Source organism: Gracilinanus agilis, chromosome 2, assembly GCF_016433145.1.
Source record: "Gracilinanus agilis isolate LMUSP501 chromosome 2, AgileGrace, whole genome shotgun sequence".
NCBI lineage: Eukaryota > Metazoa > Chordata > Mammalia > Didelphimorphia > Didelphidae > Gracilinanus > Gracilinanus agilis.
The window spans coordinates 47784290-47800949 of record NC_058131.1 but is presented as its reverse complement, the minus strand read 5'-3'; the positions used below and the strand labels follow the sequence as shown (position 1 = coordinate 47800949).

The 16660-nt window shown below is 39.3% G+C and overlaps 1 protein-coding gene across 1 annotated transcript in view; it reads right to left on the bottom strand.

Moving 5' to 3' along the window:
- Positions 1-16332, bottom strand: part of NQO1 (NAD(P)H quinone dehydrogenase 1) — a 45541-nt gene extending 29209 nt beyond the window's left edge. The window contains exons 1-2 of the mRNA XM_044659377.1: positions 16233-16332; positions 13173-13244 (exon numbers count right to left, since the gene is read on the bottom strand). Of these exons, the coding sequence (XP_044515312.1) occupies positions 13173-13244; positions 16233-16332 (172 nt within the window). The remainder of the gene's footprint in view (positions 1-13172; positions 13245-16232) is intronic.
- Positions 16333-16660: the final 328 nt, after the last annotated feature.

Here is a 16660-nt window from a genome sequence, read left to right as displayed (position 1 = left end):
AGAGAGAGAGAGAGAGAGAGAGAGAGAGAGAGAGAGAGAGAGAGAGAGAGAGAGAGACGGAGGGAGGGAGGAGAGAAAAAGGAGAGGAAGAGAGAAAGAGATTGAAGTTGTATGTATGTGTATCTGGTTTAGCTGATGTGATTGGGGACGGGGTGGTGGTGGTATTCCTGTATTAGTTCTGGTGTCTGTGGATGCGGAGTGATTCCAGGTTAATTATCTAGGCAACTGGGCTCAGGGTTTGATGCCTTTCTGGAACGGGATGGAATTGTCTCCACTCTGGATCAATCTGGGTCCTTAAGGAAGGTTCAAGCCCTCTGTGACAGCTCCTTCTCTGGTGCCCCAAGACATATCCCTCAGCCCCAGAAACTGCCCCTTTGGAAAATAAAGGGCGATAGCAGCTAGTGGTCAAATTTGCTAAATTTCTTTTTATTTTTTTCTTTCCTTTTAAAGCTTTGTCGCTAAGAGTGACTCTCTGGGGGAAAGGGCGGAAAGGAGGATGTTTTCAGGGAAATGACAGTGCTGTTAACAACAAAAGATAAAAATAAGATTTTAAAAAGCAAAAGGAAAGAAGTCTTTTGGTTCTTTGGGCTGATTCTGCTGAGTCACAATGACTGGCGCTGAAACAAAAGCTAAGGAAAAGGAAGAAAGCCCTTTGGCTCAGCAGCTGTGGATCTGGGATGGATGACTAAGGCAGGTGCTTGTTTCCTCGGCTTTGAAGGCAGTTGGGCAGGCCTCTTTGGCTTCTAATCTGAACCTCAAGATGAATAGAATTTGACTAATCCTGTCCCTCCCCGCTCCCCCCCCCCCCTCCCTTCCACTGCCCTGGAGTGTTTCTCAGTTTCTTTTCCCCTGGTAGTTCACATGGACTCTGCGGCTACTCTGCCTTCTTGGATGTGCTAAGGGCAGTGGGGAAACAAGGAAGGTTGATGATGGGGCCCTGGAAGGACTAGACTACTGGCCTTTGAAACAGAGCCAGGTAGATAAAACTATGAAGGGAGAAGAAAGTGGGTGGTACTGGTAGCAAGGGGGAAGGGTTGCCTGGTGATCTGTAGGAACTGGCCCAACCATTCTGATACACAGTTTGGAGTGGCTAAGAAGCACCAAATGGTATAAGCAACAAAATTCCTAAAGGAGAAACTGGCAGAGCTCAAGAAGGAAATAGATAGTAAAACCATACTAGTAGGAGATCTAAATATTCCTCTTTCAGATCTAGATAAATCAAACCAAAAAATAAATAAGAAAGAGATAAGAGAGGTAAATGAAATCCTAGAAAAATTAGATTTCATAGATATGTGGAGAAAAATAAATAGGGACAAAAAGGAATACACTTTTCAGCTGCACACGGTACATTCACAAAGATTGACCATGTAATAGGGCATAGAAAATTGCAAACAAATGCAAAAGAACAGAAATAATAAATGTAACCTTCTCAGATCATAACGCAATAAAATTAATAATTAGTAAGGGCACCTGGACAGGCAAATCAAAAACTAATTGGAAATTAAATAATATGATTCTCCAAAACCAGTTAGTTAAAGAAGAAATCATAGAAACAATCAATAATCTCATTGAAGAGAATGACAATGATGAGACATCATACCAAACTCTGTGGGATGCGGCCAAAGCAGTACTCAGGTGGAATGAGAGCATGTATTAACAAATTAGAGAGTGCAAAGATCAATGAACTGGGCATGGAATGGCTAAGACAAAGTCTTATGTCTATATTCCCTTTGACCTGCTCATAGGGCATATACCTCAAGAAGGTCAATGACCAAAAGAAAGGCTCCATCCCCAAACACAAACATCTTTACAGCCCCACTTTTTGTAGTGCCAAAGAACTAGAAGCAAAGCGGTGGTCCAAAGTGAATACCAATACTTTTTCTAGGGGTAGTTCTGAGAGGCTCCGATTTCTAGCACCATCCAGCATGCTCTCCATTACTGGTATGTGTGACGTGGGGTACTTCATAACACGAGTCCAGACACCCAGAAATTCAATAATTGGAACCATTATTTATTGATTAAAAAAAGAAAAGGAAAAAATAAATCTACCAGCTGGCACATCAGCTAGGACAACCTTCCCTAGTGGAAGCTGTGCAGACTAACATTACAATACAGGTTTACAAGATACAAGGCTATCCAGGTTCTTATTTGTCAAGAAAAAAATCTCATCACAAACACAGGTAGTGATAAGTAGATAACACTCAGATCATTCAGAGGATATTTACTTTTCACATGTACCTAAACACTCATCCAAAGTTAATTGTTTTTACCTTGCATTTCATCCTGACCTATTTATTTGTACTTAAACACTCATCCTTAGTTATGTTCCTTTGTTCCTGTGTTCCATAGGGAAATTCGGACTCTGACCCACCACTTGCCTAGGTTGCTTGGCCTCCTAGAGGGATTAGGACATGGGCATACATGTATACGCATATACACATATACAAAGGTAAATAAATTGTTTGCCTTAGTTCTCTCATCTGTAAAATAGGGATAATAATAGCACCTAACCCTAGGATTGCTGTGAAGATCAAATGAGACAATAATTGCAAACTGCTTAGCACACTGTCTGGCCTATAATAAATACTATATAAATATTAATTATTATTATTATTAAGTAGAATATAAACTACTCAAGGGTTAGGATTATTTTCATTTTTGTCCCTCAGAATTGTCCTGGATCATTATATTGCTAATAGTAGCTAAGTCTCACATTTGATCATTCTACAATATTGCTATTACTGTGTACAATGTTCTCCTGGTACTGCTTATTTCACTCTGCATCAGTTCATTTAGATCTTTCTAACTTTTTTGAAATTATCTTATTTCTTTTAACACAATAGTATTCCATCACCATCCTATCCCACAATTTGTTTAGCCATTCCCCAATCGAGGGACACCTCCTCATTTTCCAATTTTTTGCCACCACAAAATGGTGGGAAAGAATTGGAAATTGAGGGACGTCCATCCACTGGGGAATGGCTGAACAAATTGTGGTATAGGATGGTGATGGAATACTATTGTGCTATAAAGATCGATGATCTGGAGAATTTCTATATGAACTGGAAGAACCTCAACGAACTGATGCAGAGTGAAATGAGAAGAACCAGAAGAACATTGTACACAGAAAAATCCAGTGTAATGAACTTTGCTACTAGTAGCAATGCAACAAGCTAGGACACTCCTGAAGGACCTATGGGAAAGAATGCTAACCACATTGAGAGAAAGCACTGTGGAAGTAGAAATTCAAAAGCAAAATATATGACATCACTTACCACATGTATATATGGGTATGTGATTTGGGGTCCTAGGCCTTAAAAAAATTTGCTCTGTAGCAAAAGATGAATAATATGGAAATAGGAACCAAGTGACAACATTTGTAACAACCCAGTGGAACTGTTGGGAGTGGGGAGGGAAGAGGGAAGAGAAAGAAAATGAATCATGTAAACATGGAAAACTATTTTAAAAATAAATAAACCCTAAAAAAAAGAATAGCAGTTATAAATATTTTTATGCAAGTAGGTCCTTTGCCCTTTATTATTATCTCTTTGGGCCATAGACCTAGTAGTGGTATTATAGGATGAAAAGGTATGCACAGTTTTATAGCCCTTTGGGCATAGGCACTGGAACTGTTTTATTTTATTTATTTTATTTTTATTTTGAATATTTTACTGGAACTATTTTAGATGATAATACTGGACAAAAAAAAAGACTCAGAAATTTCATTACTATGTAGTAACTCTAAGGAATTGAGAATTAGAAGAAAAGGTCCAATATATTTGGGGGTGTGCTAGAGTCAGCTTAAAAGTGCTCACAAGAGAAATAGGATCATGTGGATTGTGAGGCAAATGTGAATTTTAACATATACTAGGTTTACAGGGGCTGCATTACTGGTCATGACTTGAAATCACTGAATACAGTCTTGTTAGAATTCAGGCAGAGCCCTGATATCAAGCTTTAAGCAACAGATGATGGTATTTCTGTTCAGTTCAATTTAACAGACATTCATTGAGAGTTGCCTTTGTGCCAGGCTCTGTGGATACAAAGACAAAAATGAAAAAAATCCTCACCCTTGAGTAGTTTATATTCTACTTAATAATTAATAATGACATTTATATAGTACTTACTTTGGGTCAGACACTGTACTAAGCAGTTTGCAATTATTGTCTCATTTGATCCTGTAAGGGGTAAAAAGGGGTTTTGATTGGGTGAATACTAAAAGCTTTGGTCACCAGGGAATTGAATAATTATCAATCCCCAATTAAAGAATAACCTCATGTCAAAATCACTTTTATGGAAGTTTATTTACAAATGTGGAGAGGAAGACGAAATAAGGAAATGAGAGAGAGAATAAGATAAGATAAGTAATCTAACACACTAGGTAATTTGTTCCGATCCCCCAGTTTAATCCAGGCAGATCTAAGTAACCCTCAGCTGAGGGAATTTCGATCTTGAGCCCAAAGCCAGAAAGTCAGAGGCCCAAAGAGCCCTGGAGGAGAATGAAGCAAAAGCTTTAGCCACAGAGTCTCTTTTGAAAGGAAAGTTCCTTAAGAGAAGTTCAGGAAGATTTAGTCTTTACAGTCACCACGTGGAATTCCAAAGGAAAGATTTAAGAAAAGTCTCACCAAAGTCTCAGGGTCCCAGCTCCAGAACAAGAAGAGCTCCTTCAGATCCAAGACAGGAACCAGAAGAAACAAGATGAACTCACTGGACTCTCTTTTAAAGGGGCTTCTTTTGGGTTACTTTCCAGTGCCCTCCTCTTAGTTTACGGATTCAATCACAACAATCACTCACTCTAGCACAGGTGGGTCACAGACCTCCCAACTTGTGAATTAAGTGGAATTGTTTACACTTTTGGTGATTAGATTTGAGAATGGGCAAGGTAGATTTAATCTCATTATCACAATCCTCATAGCTATCCTAGGATTAGGTGCTATTATTATCCCTATTTTATAAATGAGGGAATTGAGGCAAACAGTTTATATACCTGTATGTTGAAAATTGTTGTTGCATGTAACTGAGGAAATAAAATATCTATGAATAAAATGGTTCTAATTCCACCTATATAATGTATTAGTAAGCCTATCTCCTCATAGACCCTCCGACATTTACTGGTCCTATCTTTTTTCCATTCTTGCAAATTTTCGGAGAATAGGATAAAACCTCAGAATTATATTTTACTTATATTCCTTTTAAATTTAGGGATTTGGGACATGTTTTAATTTGGCCATTCATTTTTTCTGGTTTTCCTTTTGAAAAATGTTCATGTCCTTTGGCCACTTATCTACTAGATATGGTTCTTGGGTTTATGTATTTGTGTCCCTTTCCTGTGTATTTTAGGTAACAAATCAGTGATTGTTGATACAGATATTTCCCACCTATTTTCCCTTTATTTTTCTTTATTGATTTTATTTGTGCAAAAGCTTTTAAAATTTAATGTAGGCAAAAATGTCTGTTTTATAATTTCTTATGGAAAGCTTGAGGATAAAACAGAGCACTCTTTCTAAAACCTCTCTTTAAAAAGAACTTTCAGGACAACCATCTCTTCATTTCCTACTGGGTTTACCCCTATGGACTGGATTCCATTCTTAGAAACTTTCCCTTCTTCCTTCCTTTTTTCAGCTTCCTTTTCTGTGCTGACTTCTTTCATTAGAATGTAAGCTCCTTGAGGGCAGGGACTATGGAATGTTTATTATATTTCTATTCCTTTTACTTAGGACTGTGCATGGCACTTAGTAGGTCCTTAATAAATGCTTACTGATTGACTAATCTCCCTAAACCCTTATTTGGTTAAAAATTGTTCCTCTAATTATGCCTAAAGGGCTTTAAAAGATTGCATGCCCTTTGATCATACCACTACTGGGTGTGTATCCCCAAGAGATAAGAAAAAAACATTTGGACAAAAATATTTATAGCTGCACTTTTTCTGGTGGTAAAAAATTGGGAAATGAGAGGCTGTCCCTCAGTTGTGGAATGGCTGAACAAATTGTGGTATGTGACAGTGATGGAATGCTATTGTGCTATAAGGAATGATGAACTACTTGATTTCTATAAGAACTGGAAAGGCCTCCGTGAACTGATACAGAGTGAAATGAAACCAGGAGAACATTGTATGCAGAAAGTAAAACATTGTGGAACAATCAAATGTAATAGACTCTGCTACTAATAAAAATGCAATGCAATGATCAAGAACAATCCTGTGGAATTTACTGTAAGCTTAAAAATTAATATACCACAACTCTAAGTATTATATTTAATAAGATTATTAACAATAATTTGAAGTAAAAGGAAGAAAAAGACAAAAGTAAAAGCCTGAGAAAAGCCAGCTTTCCCAGCCTCCCTTGCAGAAAAAGAGAGTGAGAGGGCAGGATTAAAGCAAACTTATTTACAATATGTAAGGATGCTATGTGGATGAAGGGAAAGGGATTCTGGGAGATGAAGTCCAAGGGTTCAAGATTTTAATTACACATTACCAAAAAGAATGCTATCCACATCTAGAAAAAGAACTATGGGATAGAAGTGTGAAAGAAAAACATATGATTTATCATTTGGTTATATGGGTATATGATTTGGGATTGTGGCTTTTAGAAATAATGGAAGACTACTCTATTTCAAATATGAATAATTTGGAAGTAGGTTTTGAGTAATAAGACATGTATAAACCAGTGGAATTACTTGTCAGCTTTGGGAGGGAAGAGGGGATGGAGAGAACATGCATCATGTAACCATGGGAAAATATTAAAAAAAAAAAAACAAATTTAAAAAAAAAAGGAATTGTTCTTCTAGCCACGGGCCTGAAAATTTCTGGATTTTGTTCTCTCCCTTTTATATTTAAGAGGATGAGCCATTTGTCTCTTACTGTGGTATCAGGTGTAGTAACTATATAATTTGTCACCGAGGAATTCTCTAAGTCCATCATTTTTCATGGGAATGTGAGTTTTATTAAATTAGTGAAAAAATCTGAAATGAATGCTTTTGCAGATAAAAGAAAGCATAAGAAATTTTGCTTCATATAAAGTTTATTTGCCTAGAATCTATAATGTAATAAGTATAGTGTGACTTGGAAGAAGCACCTCTGGGCCTACAGAGGCTGTGATGTTATAGCACTCTCATCTCTACCCTGGGGGGTAGAGAGGACCTCTCTTTCTCTAGACTCAGGTATGTGGTTGGACCAGTTTATTTTGGGGGGAGTCTACCTCTGATGAGAGGGCTTAGAGTCTCTTCTTCTAAACATATTGACTCAATGAATCCCCACCTTGAAACCTGGGGAAAATACTTCTGTAAGCTTATTATGGTTCACACCCAGGGGTTCCAAAAGGTGAAAAATGAAATGTATTCAATATATAATGGGCATAGGTTGGGCAATATAATCTGACACAAAAAAAGAAAGGTACTCAATGTACAATAAATAAAGGATGGGCAACTTAGTCTTACACACAAAAGAGATACTAAGTTTGTTCATTTTTAAGGTCCCCTTTTTTCTTTCTTTTGACACTGACACTACCATGCAGGTCTTGATCACTTTATGCCCTGACCTTTGCAGTAGCCTGCTAGTAGGGGTTTACAGGGTATTCAGGGAAGATAGGCTCACTAAACCCTTTTCAGGGGTGCTCATCCTCCTTTGGTGTCCACCTTTCACTCAACTCTCACCTGTGGCTCCAAGAAGCTGTAGCAGGGTCAGTGGCCCCACTCCAGTAAACCTTCTTGGCAGATTAAGGGTAACTGAAAGGTTTCAAGCTATGTAGGACCAGCCTATACATCAACAGGGGGCTTGGATAGCCTGAGGGCATTGGTGAATAAGAAAGGAAACTTAAGAACAATCTGGTACCAACATATCAGCCCAGAGCTGTTCTACCATCCTTTGAGCTCTGTTAATTTTATCATTTTTTCAACAAGACCAGTTTTTTCTACAAGGTTGGCATGAATAATACACATTATATGTTTTAAATCTAAACATCATAGATTTCAAGGTTACATAGGAGTTTGGCAAGAATAACACATTTTTTTCATGTAGATTACTTTTTAGTCTAAACAGCATTCAAAAGTTACCAAGACCTAATTTTATCCAAATATTATTTCAATAACAGTCTTTATTATTCAACATATTTCAAAAGGTAGGATAAAAGTGTGAATGTCTAAAATTATGGGGTTAAGTTCAATGTGGTAAAGCAATGAATTAATAAAGTATTTTAAATTGCCATCCTCTGTCTTCCAGATTTCTCAGAAATGAGGAGAGATTAGAAGCAGCTTCTATCATTTTGAATGCTGCTTTTGCTGAGAGTATGAAATATTAATTCATTAATTGCTGGTTTATTATAAGGTGATTAGGGGATTTCTTTAAGGGGATTTCTGAATCTAGACTATAAGATTTGGGGCTTTCCTAGAGATATGGATTACAATAATTACAGTAATAAAAAGTGTTGGTCAGAAGGGAGTCACACAGGGAGGTCTGATTGGGGTTTCCATCCTTCCTGCGGCCTGTTTTTCAGGTCACAGGATCCATGCATGACTCTGTCATTCTGCATGGATTCAATGAGCCCTTGTCCCCTCTGTGGCCCTCGGCATCGAGCCATAGGTGAGTTAGGGGGTGTTTAACCCAGGCATATGAAGACTTCTCCTGGAGGAAGGGGCAGACAAGAATAATTTGTTCCAACAGTAATGAAGGAGGCTAAGGCAGGTGCTATGGAGTGATTAGAGCTTAGTCAGACTTTGAAGCTGCTAAGGTCATTTGCTGCTTTGACTCTTGGTTTGCCACCACTGGACTTTGATGACTCTGGAAGAGAAAGTGAGGCTGGTGATTGTGCAACACTGCCTCGCTTAAATCCAATTCACAAGCAATTCACATCATTAGTGATACCACTGGGGAATTGCACATTGGCTGGGGTGGGGGGCATGCTAGGGGGAAGGGGAAGAATATGAATCATGTAACCATGGAAAACTATTCTAAAAAACAAACAAATAAATAAATACATTTAATTTTTTAAAAATGATACCACTGGTCCTCTTTGAAAATGGAGCAGCTAGATGACTCAGTGGATTGAGATTCAGGTCTGGAGATAAGAAGTTTGGGTTTCAATAAAATGAAAATAGAATTTGAGTGATAATATATGGATAATCTGAAATGGGGAGGGAAAGGGGGAGGGAGACAACAAGAATCATGTAACCATGGGAAAATATTTAAATATAAAATAAAATAAGAAAGTTGGGGAAAAAGAAAGTACTGGGTTCAAATCTGACCTCAGATACTTCCTAGCTGGATGACCCTGAGCAAGTCACTTTACCTCCATTGCCTAGCCCTTACCATTCTTCTGCCTTGGAAGCAATACTTAGTATTGATTCTAAGACAGAAGGTAAGGGTTTTTAAAAATGGTGTGTTGGTTGGTCTCCCTACTTTGAGACTCTCCCCACTCCAGTTCCTTCTCCACTCAGCTGTCAAAGTAACTTACTAAAACACAGATCTGACTATATTATCTCCCAACCAATAAAATACACTGTCTCCCTATTACCTTCAGGAACAACTACATATAACATATTGGTTTTTTGGTTGGTTGGTTGTACTCCTTTGCATTTCAAAAGGACCAAAACGACTTCACTGGTGATATTTTTTGATTCACACATAAATGGGATTTATGTGAGACAGAGTTATAGAAAGTCATCAGCCTTACTCTCTCTTCCAGAATCTTAGAAGTCCAGTGGATCACTATTTATTAACAGGGAAAGGGGACTCCCAAGATTTATATCTAAGACTTGACTCCCCTCCCACCAAATATCAATTCCATAACAAACACACAGCAAATAACAAAGAAATCCATTTGTCCTAGTCAATAGAAAAAAAAGAAATAAAGAAGATATGCACATAAAAATATACACCAGACAAGACAGATTGCTCAGCTGACAGAGAGTCCCCGATTTCAACCAAAGTGGAAATTCCCTGAAATCTCTAGTGTAACAAGTTGGAGATGAAGTCATGACAGCAGCTCCTACCTCTTCTCATATCAGCTTTTTCCCAGAGTCTTTTTTATCTCTTTAGCAACTTGAAGAGAAGTTGATCTCACACATCTTCTCAAGCTGGGAAACCCAAAGAAAACCAAATGAGACCGAAAAAGACTGGATCTCTTTTCCCTCTTGCTCTGGACAACTCTGTCTTGCCCCTCACCTAGCCATGGGGCATTGGTCTCTATTAGTGAAGAAAGGGTCCCATGCCAGTGTGCTTTAAAATTGTAGTTACATATAAAATCCTTTGGTATTTATAGCCCTTTGTGATCTAGCTCCTTCCTACCTTTCTAGTCTTCTTGCAATTTATTCCCATCCTACACCACCCCATCCAATTACTCTGTGGTCCAGTGACTCTGGACACTAACAGGACACTCAATCACTGAGATCCACACACTGTTACTGGTTGTCCTCCAGACCTGGAACAAGCTCTCCCTCCATGTTCCTTCAAGTCTCAGCTACAGTCCCATCTAGTGCAAGGAACCCTTTCTGATCTTCCTTCATCTTAGCGCCTTCCTTCTGAGATTATCGCTCTACAATTTATTCCATCTACATTCTGTTCATAAATAATTGTTGACATATTGTCTTCTCTCTTGACCTCATCAGACTGGGATTAGAGTGTGAGCTTCTAAGATTGGGGACTGGATTTGGATTGGGTTTTGTTTTGTTTTAGGAGAGTTGTCCTTCTTCATGTCCCCAGCATTTATCACACTACCTGGACATAGTAGATGATGCTTATTGACTAAACATAAAAGTGCTCAATGATAAAGAATGACTTTTTAAAAGAGTTACTTCATGTTTAACCACTATTCTAATCTTCTGGGAGGCTGAGAGGACCACAGAGTAAAGCTAGAAGGGAACTTAGAGGGCCACTAGTAGAAACTTCTCATTTTACAAATGAGGAAATTGAGGCAGATGAGTGGTTAGATGATTTGTCAGGTCACAGAGGTGGTAGCTGAAGAATTGGTATTGGTATTTGAACTTGTCTTTGAACTCCAAATCCATCCCTCTTTCTGTGGTACTGTGTAACCTTTAAAAACATCATCACAGCATAAAGCAGTTTGTAAGCCTGCTAGTTAGATATTCCATTTAAATAAGATAATATTTGTAAAGTACTTTGGGTGTTTTTTTTTCATGAAGTACTTTGCACAGTGCCTGGTAAGTAGTAGGTGTTTAATAAATGCTTATTCCCTTCCCTTTTTTTCTCTGCTCTATATTATCCAAACTTCCACCTTTCCCAAACCTTCTTAATTCTAGTGTCTGCCCTCTATTGATTATTTCCAATTTTGTCTATAGCTTGTTCGTTCAAAGCTGTTTACATATTGTCTCCCCCCATTTTACTGTGATTTCCCCTCAAAGTAAAAAGAGTGCACAGGTCCCAGAAGCAAGGTTCCTTTAGTTAAGTCTATACTCAAGGGGTGAGGAAGCTGCTGCCCATCTCCCTACCTCTCAGCATGGAGACTCTAAAGGTGGAGACCGCTATCGGCCACACTGAAGAGTCTAAGTAAAGATCCAACCTGGAATTGTCTCTTCTTTTAACTGGCACAGGGCCCAGCTTCCTCCCTTCTCTACTACCCACTGACATGATTAGCACCAAGGCACCCCTCAGGACTTGTCATGTCATCTCCCAAATGCCACATCCTCCCAAAACTGGGCCAATCCATGGCCAGAAGCAATATCCCAAAGTTCCCACATGGTCTGGCATCAGGAAGGCCAACTCTAGCCATGTTCTAAGAATGTTCCTCCCCTAATAATATTTGCAAAATGAATACAATTTGCTTATTATTCAAACACACTAACCTTAAAATTTGTCAGATGTTGGACAACGCCACAAAAATGACTGCTCTGATTGAAGGGTGCGGAGTGCCCCCTGTGCCACCCTAAATATTCAGTGTGCCCTGATCCCTTCCCACTAAGGAAACTGGACCCTATGAGCCAAAATAAGGGTCTGAGCACCACTTGGCTGGGCAAGAACATTCCTCCAGCCTCCTGCACGCCCAAGGCAAAGACCAAACCGAATTAAGAAATCAAGGACGTTATTTCTCTCTTGGCTTTGGCTGGACCCCTCAAGGATCTGATGGACAATTATGAGCAAAGACACAGCCATAACACAAATGCTAAGAAAATGGAAGGGGAAGGGAGAGTCAAAATGAACAAATTTTCAAATAACGAAGAGAAAAGGATTGTTACAACTTCACCAATCGCTGAGATTTGTTATATTCGAATTTCCCAAGGACAGAGTATTCCCCCTTCTTTATTTCGTCCAGAGAAAACCAACAAAGATATTTGTTAAGTAAGGTCCTGCTTAAATTTGTTACCAACTCTTCCTTGTGTGAGAATTGTCTCCCTTTATTAATCGAACACGTATTAATCCCCACAAGGCACTCTGGGAGTCTCCACAGAGAGTCTATAGGAGAAGAAGACAGAAAAATGAGAATTCAATACAGTTATATTCCAGTGACCCACCTGGTTCTGACTCGCAGGAATTGAATAGTGTAGTCAAGACATAAAAGGAGAATTAGAACTCATGATGAATAGTACAAACAATAAACAATGAATCCTACAAGAGTTCAGAGGGAGAAGATATTACCATAGACTATAGCAAATAACAAAAAATTCCCAGAAGAGGTGGGCCTGAATCTGGGCTTTGAAAAGTGTGTAGAATTTTTTTTTTCCACTCTTACCTTCTGTCTTAGAATCGATACTATGTGCTGGTTCCAAGACAAAAAAGTAGTAAAGGGTAGACAGTTGGGGTTAAGTGACTCATCCAAGGTCACACAGCTAGGAAGTATCTGAGGTCAGATTTGAACCCAAGATGTCCCTTTTCTAGGCCTTGTGTTCTAGCTTCTGAGCTACCTATTGGCCCTGAAAAGTCTATAGAATTTAAATAGACATGGGGCTGGTCTGAGCCACCAAAGTAAACCATTTGTGCCTGCCAAAGTATTTTAATTCCACATTTTAGAAACATGTCAAGTTTGTGAGACACAGTGGAGTATGAGGAGAAGAATATGAGACTTGGAAGTCAGAAGAGATTGTTGAGGCAATCAAGTTATACTCTGGCATTTCTTCCAGAGAAGGAGAGGAGATTTGTAAACAGAAATAATTAAAGCAATGGGGTGGGGGTGGGTGACACCATACAAACTCCTGAGGCCAAAGGAAAGCTTCCTGACTTTACCCACATCGGGATGTTCCAATGGCCCGATTGGCCTTGGTTGGTGCATTTGACACGGGCTCTGGTTTTAATTCTCTTCCTGAATAGAAAACAGGATAAGCCCCAGGGATAAGGCTAGTCATACTACCAGAGTCAATTGTTATATTTTCTATGGAAACATGTACAACCTGGAAACATGCAAAGGCTACAAATCGGGTTTTGATTTATTGTTTTGTTGACTGTCTAGACTTAAGAAAGCAATGGACAAAAATTAATGAGGCAGATTAAACTGAAAAGTGTGTTCTTGCAATTCCAGAGCATTTATGATGAAAAATGCTATCTACCTCCACAGAAAGAATACAAATCTAAGCACATTTTAAAAAACTTTATTTTTATTTTTTTGTCTTTGTTTTCTTTTGTATCATGACTAATAGGACTGCACATGCATGACCTGTATCATATTGCTTGTCATTTCAATGAGGGAGGAGCAGAGGAAGGGAGGGAGAGAATTTGGATCTCAAAAATTTTACTAACAAATGTTAAGAATTGTTTTTACATGTAATTGGAAGAAAACATATTTAAAAAATTTAAGTGCGTTCTTGGCTTGTTTCTTTATTTTTCCCCAGAGTCAGCTGTTAAACATTTACCAGTACATTTCTGTTGGGTATAAATAAGCCCCAAATCCAGTCTACAGCTCTGGTAGAGATGATTGGTTTCTGGTTACATATATGGTAAGACATGTTCCAGGATCAAAACGAAAGTCACCTGAGTGATCATGTCACAGTTGTCAATATATTTTAATGTAATATCACAATCATAATTTATTAGGCAAGCTCCTTGGGAGTGTGAAATGCTCTCTTTCTTCCTGAAATCCAGAGCAGGATCAGAACATCAAGACTTAATGATGAAACTTAAAAGAGTTCAGCAACTCAGGGACAGCTAGGTGGTTCAATGGTTGGAGAGCCAAACCTAGAAACCAGAGATCCTGTGTTCAAATCTGTCCTCAGACACTTCCTTGCTTTGTGACCCTGGGTAAGTCACTTAACTCTCATTGGCTAGCCCTTACCACTCTTCTGCCTTGAAACCAATACTTAGTATTGATTCTAAGAGGGAAGGGAAGGGTTAAAAAAAATCAGCAACTCCCTAGGAGTAGGCATAGAGAGGGAAAGGGGAGTTGAGCGCAATTAATTCCAGGTTTTTGGGGCATGACCAGCATTTTAGTCCAGTTAGATTCCCTTGTGGCAGAGGCAAGGGTCTTCCATGACTAGAGGAGGGAAAATTGATCAGGAAATAGACAAAGAAGGGGCTGGACATTCAGGGGGCTTTGGGCCAAGTATGGGATGAGGCATCGGCGGCTGTTAGAGTGAGGGTTGAAGCTAATTCAGATGCAGTAGAAGGTCCCAAAGAAAAAGTGAAAAAATTAACAAGTAATGAATGATCTCTTCTCTACCAGCTGTGCTTTTACAAAGAGTGGGAGGAAGCACTGGTGTAGCCCAAGCATCCTTCCTCTTTGCATCTGCTTGGGTTTGGGTTTAGGCAGCTACATGGCAGAACCAATTAGAATTATGACTAAGAGTGAGCATGATTCAAGTTCAAATCCTGCTTTGGATGTATACTTAGCTGTAAGGTCTATAATCCATTTTTTGTTTGTTTGTTTGTTTTTTAACCCCTACCTTCCATTTTATAATCAATACTGTGTATTGGTTCCAAGACAGAAGAGTGGTAAGGGCAGGCAATGGGGGTTAAATGACTTGCCCAGGGTCACACAGCTAGGAAGTGTCTGAGGCCAGATTTGAACCTAGGATCTCCTGTCTCTAGGCCTGGCTCTCAATCGACAGAACTACCTAGCTGCCCTCTAACATCTATAATTCTTAAGCAAATCACTTAACTCAGTTTCTTCACCTGTAAAATGGGATAACATGTCATAGCACCTAGCTCACAGGGTTTCGTGTAGGTCAAATGAAATAACATAAATAAAGTGTTTTATAAATACTACACACCGGGGCAGCTGGGTAGCTCAGTGGATTGAGAGCCAGGCCTAGAGACGGAAGGTCCTAGGTTCAAATCTGGCCTCAGACACTTCCTAGCTGTGTGACCCTGGGCAAGTCACTTGACCCCCACTGTCTAGCCCTTACCACTCTTCTGCCTTGGAGCCAATACACAGTATTGACTCCAAGACAGAAGGTAAAGGTTAAAAAAATAAACAAACAAATAAACAAATAAATAAATAAATACTATATAGTTATTATTGTTATTTTCATGGTAATATGCCTGTATTGACTCATTTGCCTCCACCTAGGTCCCAAACTGGGAATTTCTTTTTTCTTTTTTTTTAAGTTCACTTATTTATTTAATTAATTTAGAAAATGTTTCCATGGTTATATGATTCATGTTCTTTCCCTCACCTCCTCCCACTCCTCTCCCATAGCCAATGAGCAATTCCACTGGATTTTACATGTGTCATTGATCAAGACCTATTTCCATATTATTAATATTTGCAATATTTGTTTAGAGTCTACCCCAATCATATCTCCATCGAACCATGTGATCAAGGAGTTGTTTTTCTTCTGTGTTTCTGCTCCCACAATTCTTTCTCTGGATGTGGATAGTTTTCTTTCTCACAAATCCCTCAAAATTGTCCTGGATCATTGCTTTGCTGCTGGTACAGAAGTCCATTACATTCAATTGTGCCATAATGTATCAGTCTCTGTGTACAATGTTCTCCTGGTTCTGCTCCTTTCACTCTGCATCTGTTCTTGGAGGTCTTTCCAGTTCAAGTGGAATTCCTCCAGTTCATTTCTCCCTTTAGCACAATACAAACTGGGAATTTCTGAATTTAACTCAGGCCTAAGTTTCTGGTTGCTCTCCATACGTATTGTTGTTCATCCTTCCTTTACAAGAGGACCAATGGCGTCACACTGAGTGATACCTTACCTTGTGCGGGAGTTAGGCTTAAGTGAAGCAGACTTGTACAAAGCCATCAGCCTTTCTCTGCCAAAGTCATCAAAGTCCAGTGCAGGGCAAAAGTCAGGATGACTGGCGATGGCTCAGGATGCAGTCAATGACCTTGGCATCTTCCATGATTAACCAAGTTCTAAGCATTCCGTAGTGCCTACTTCAGCTACCTTCATAGTCATTGGAACAAATCCATTCCACTGGGGGACATCGTTCATGCTTGGGGTAGACATCCCGCTAACTCATTAAAGGGTGTGAGGCCGGTTGCTTACTCTCAACCTGGTTAGCCCATCTGTCACCCTTGGGTATGGCTGTTGGGCATATTACAGCTTCTTGGAGCCCCAAGTGAGAGTTGAGTAAAAGGTAGGCACCTGAGGTAGGTTAACAGCCCTGAAAAGGTCTTGGCAAATCTTCATACTAGAGATGCTGGTCCTACCTGAACACCTCAGCTAAGAGGCGCAGTGGATAGAGTGCCAGTCCTGGAGTCAGGGACACTCATCTTCCTGAGTTCAAATATGGCCTCAGACACTTACTAGCTGGGTGAACCTGGGCAAGTCACAT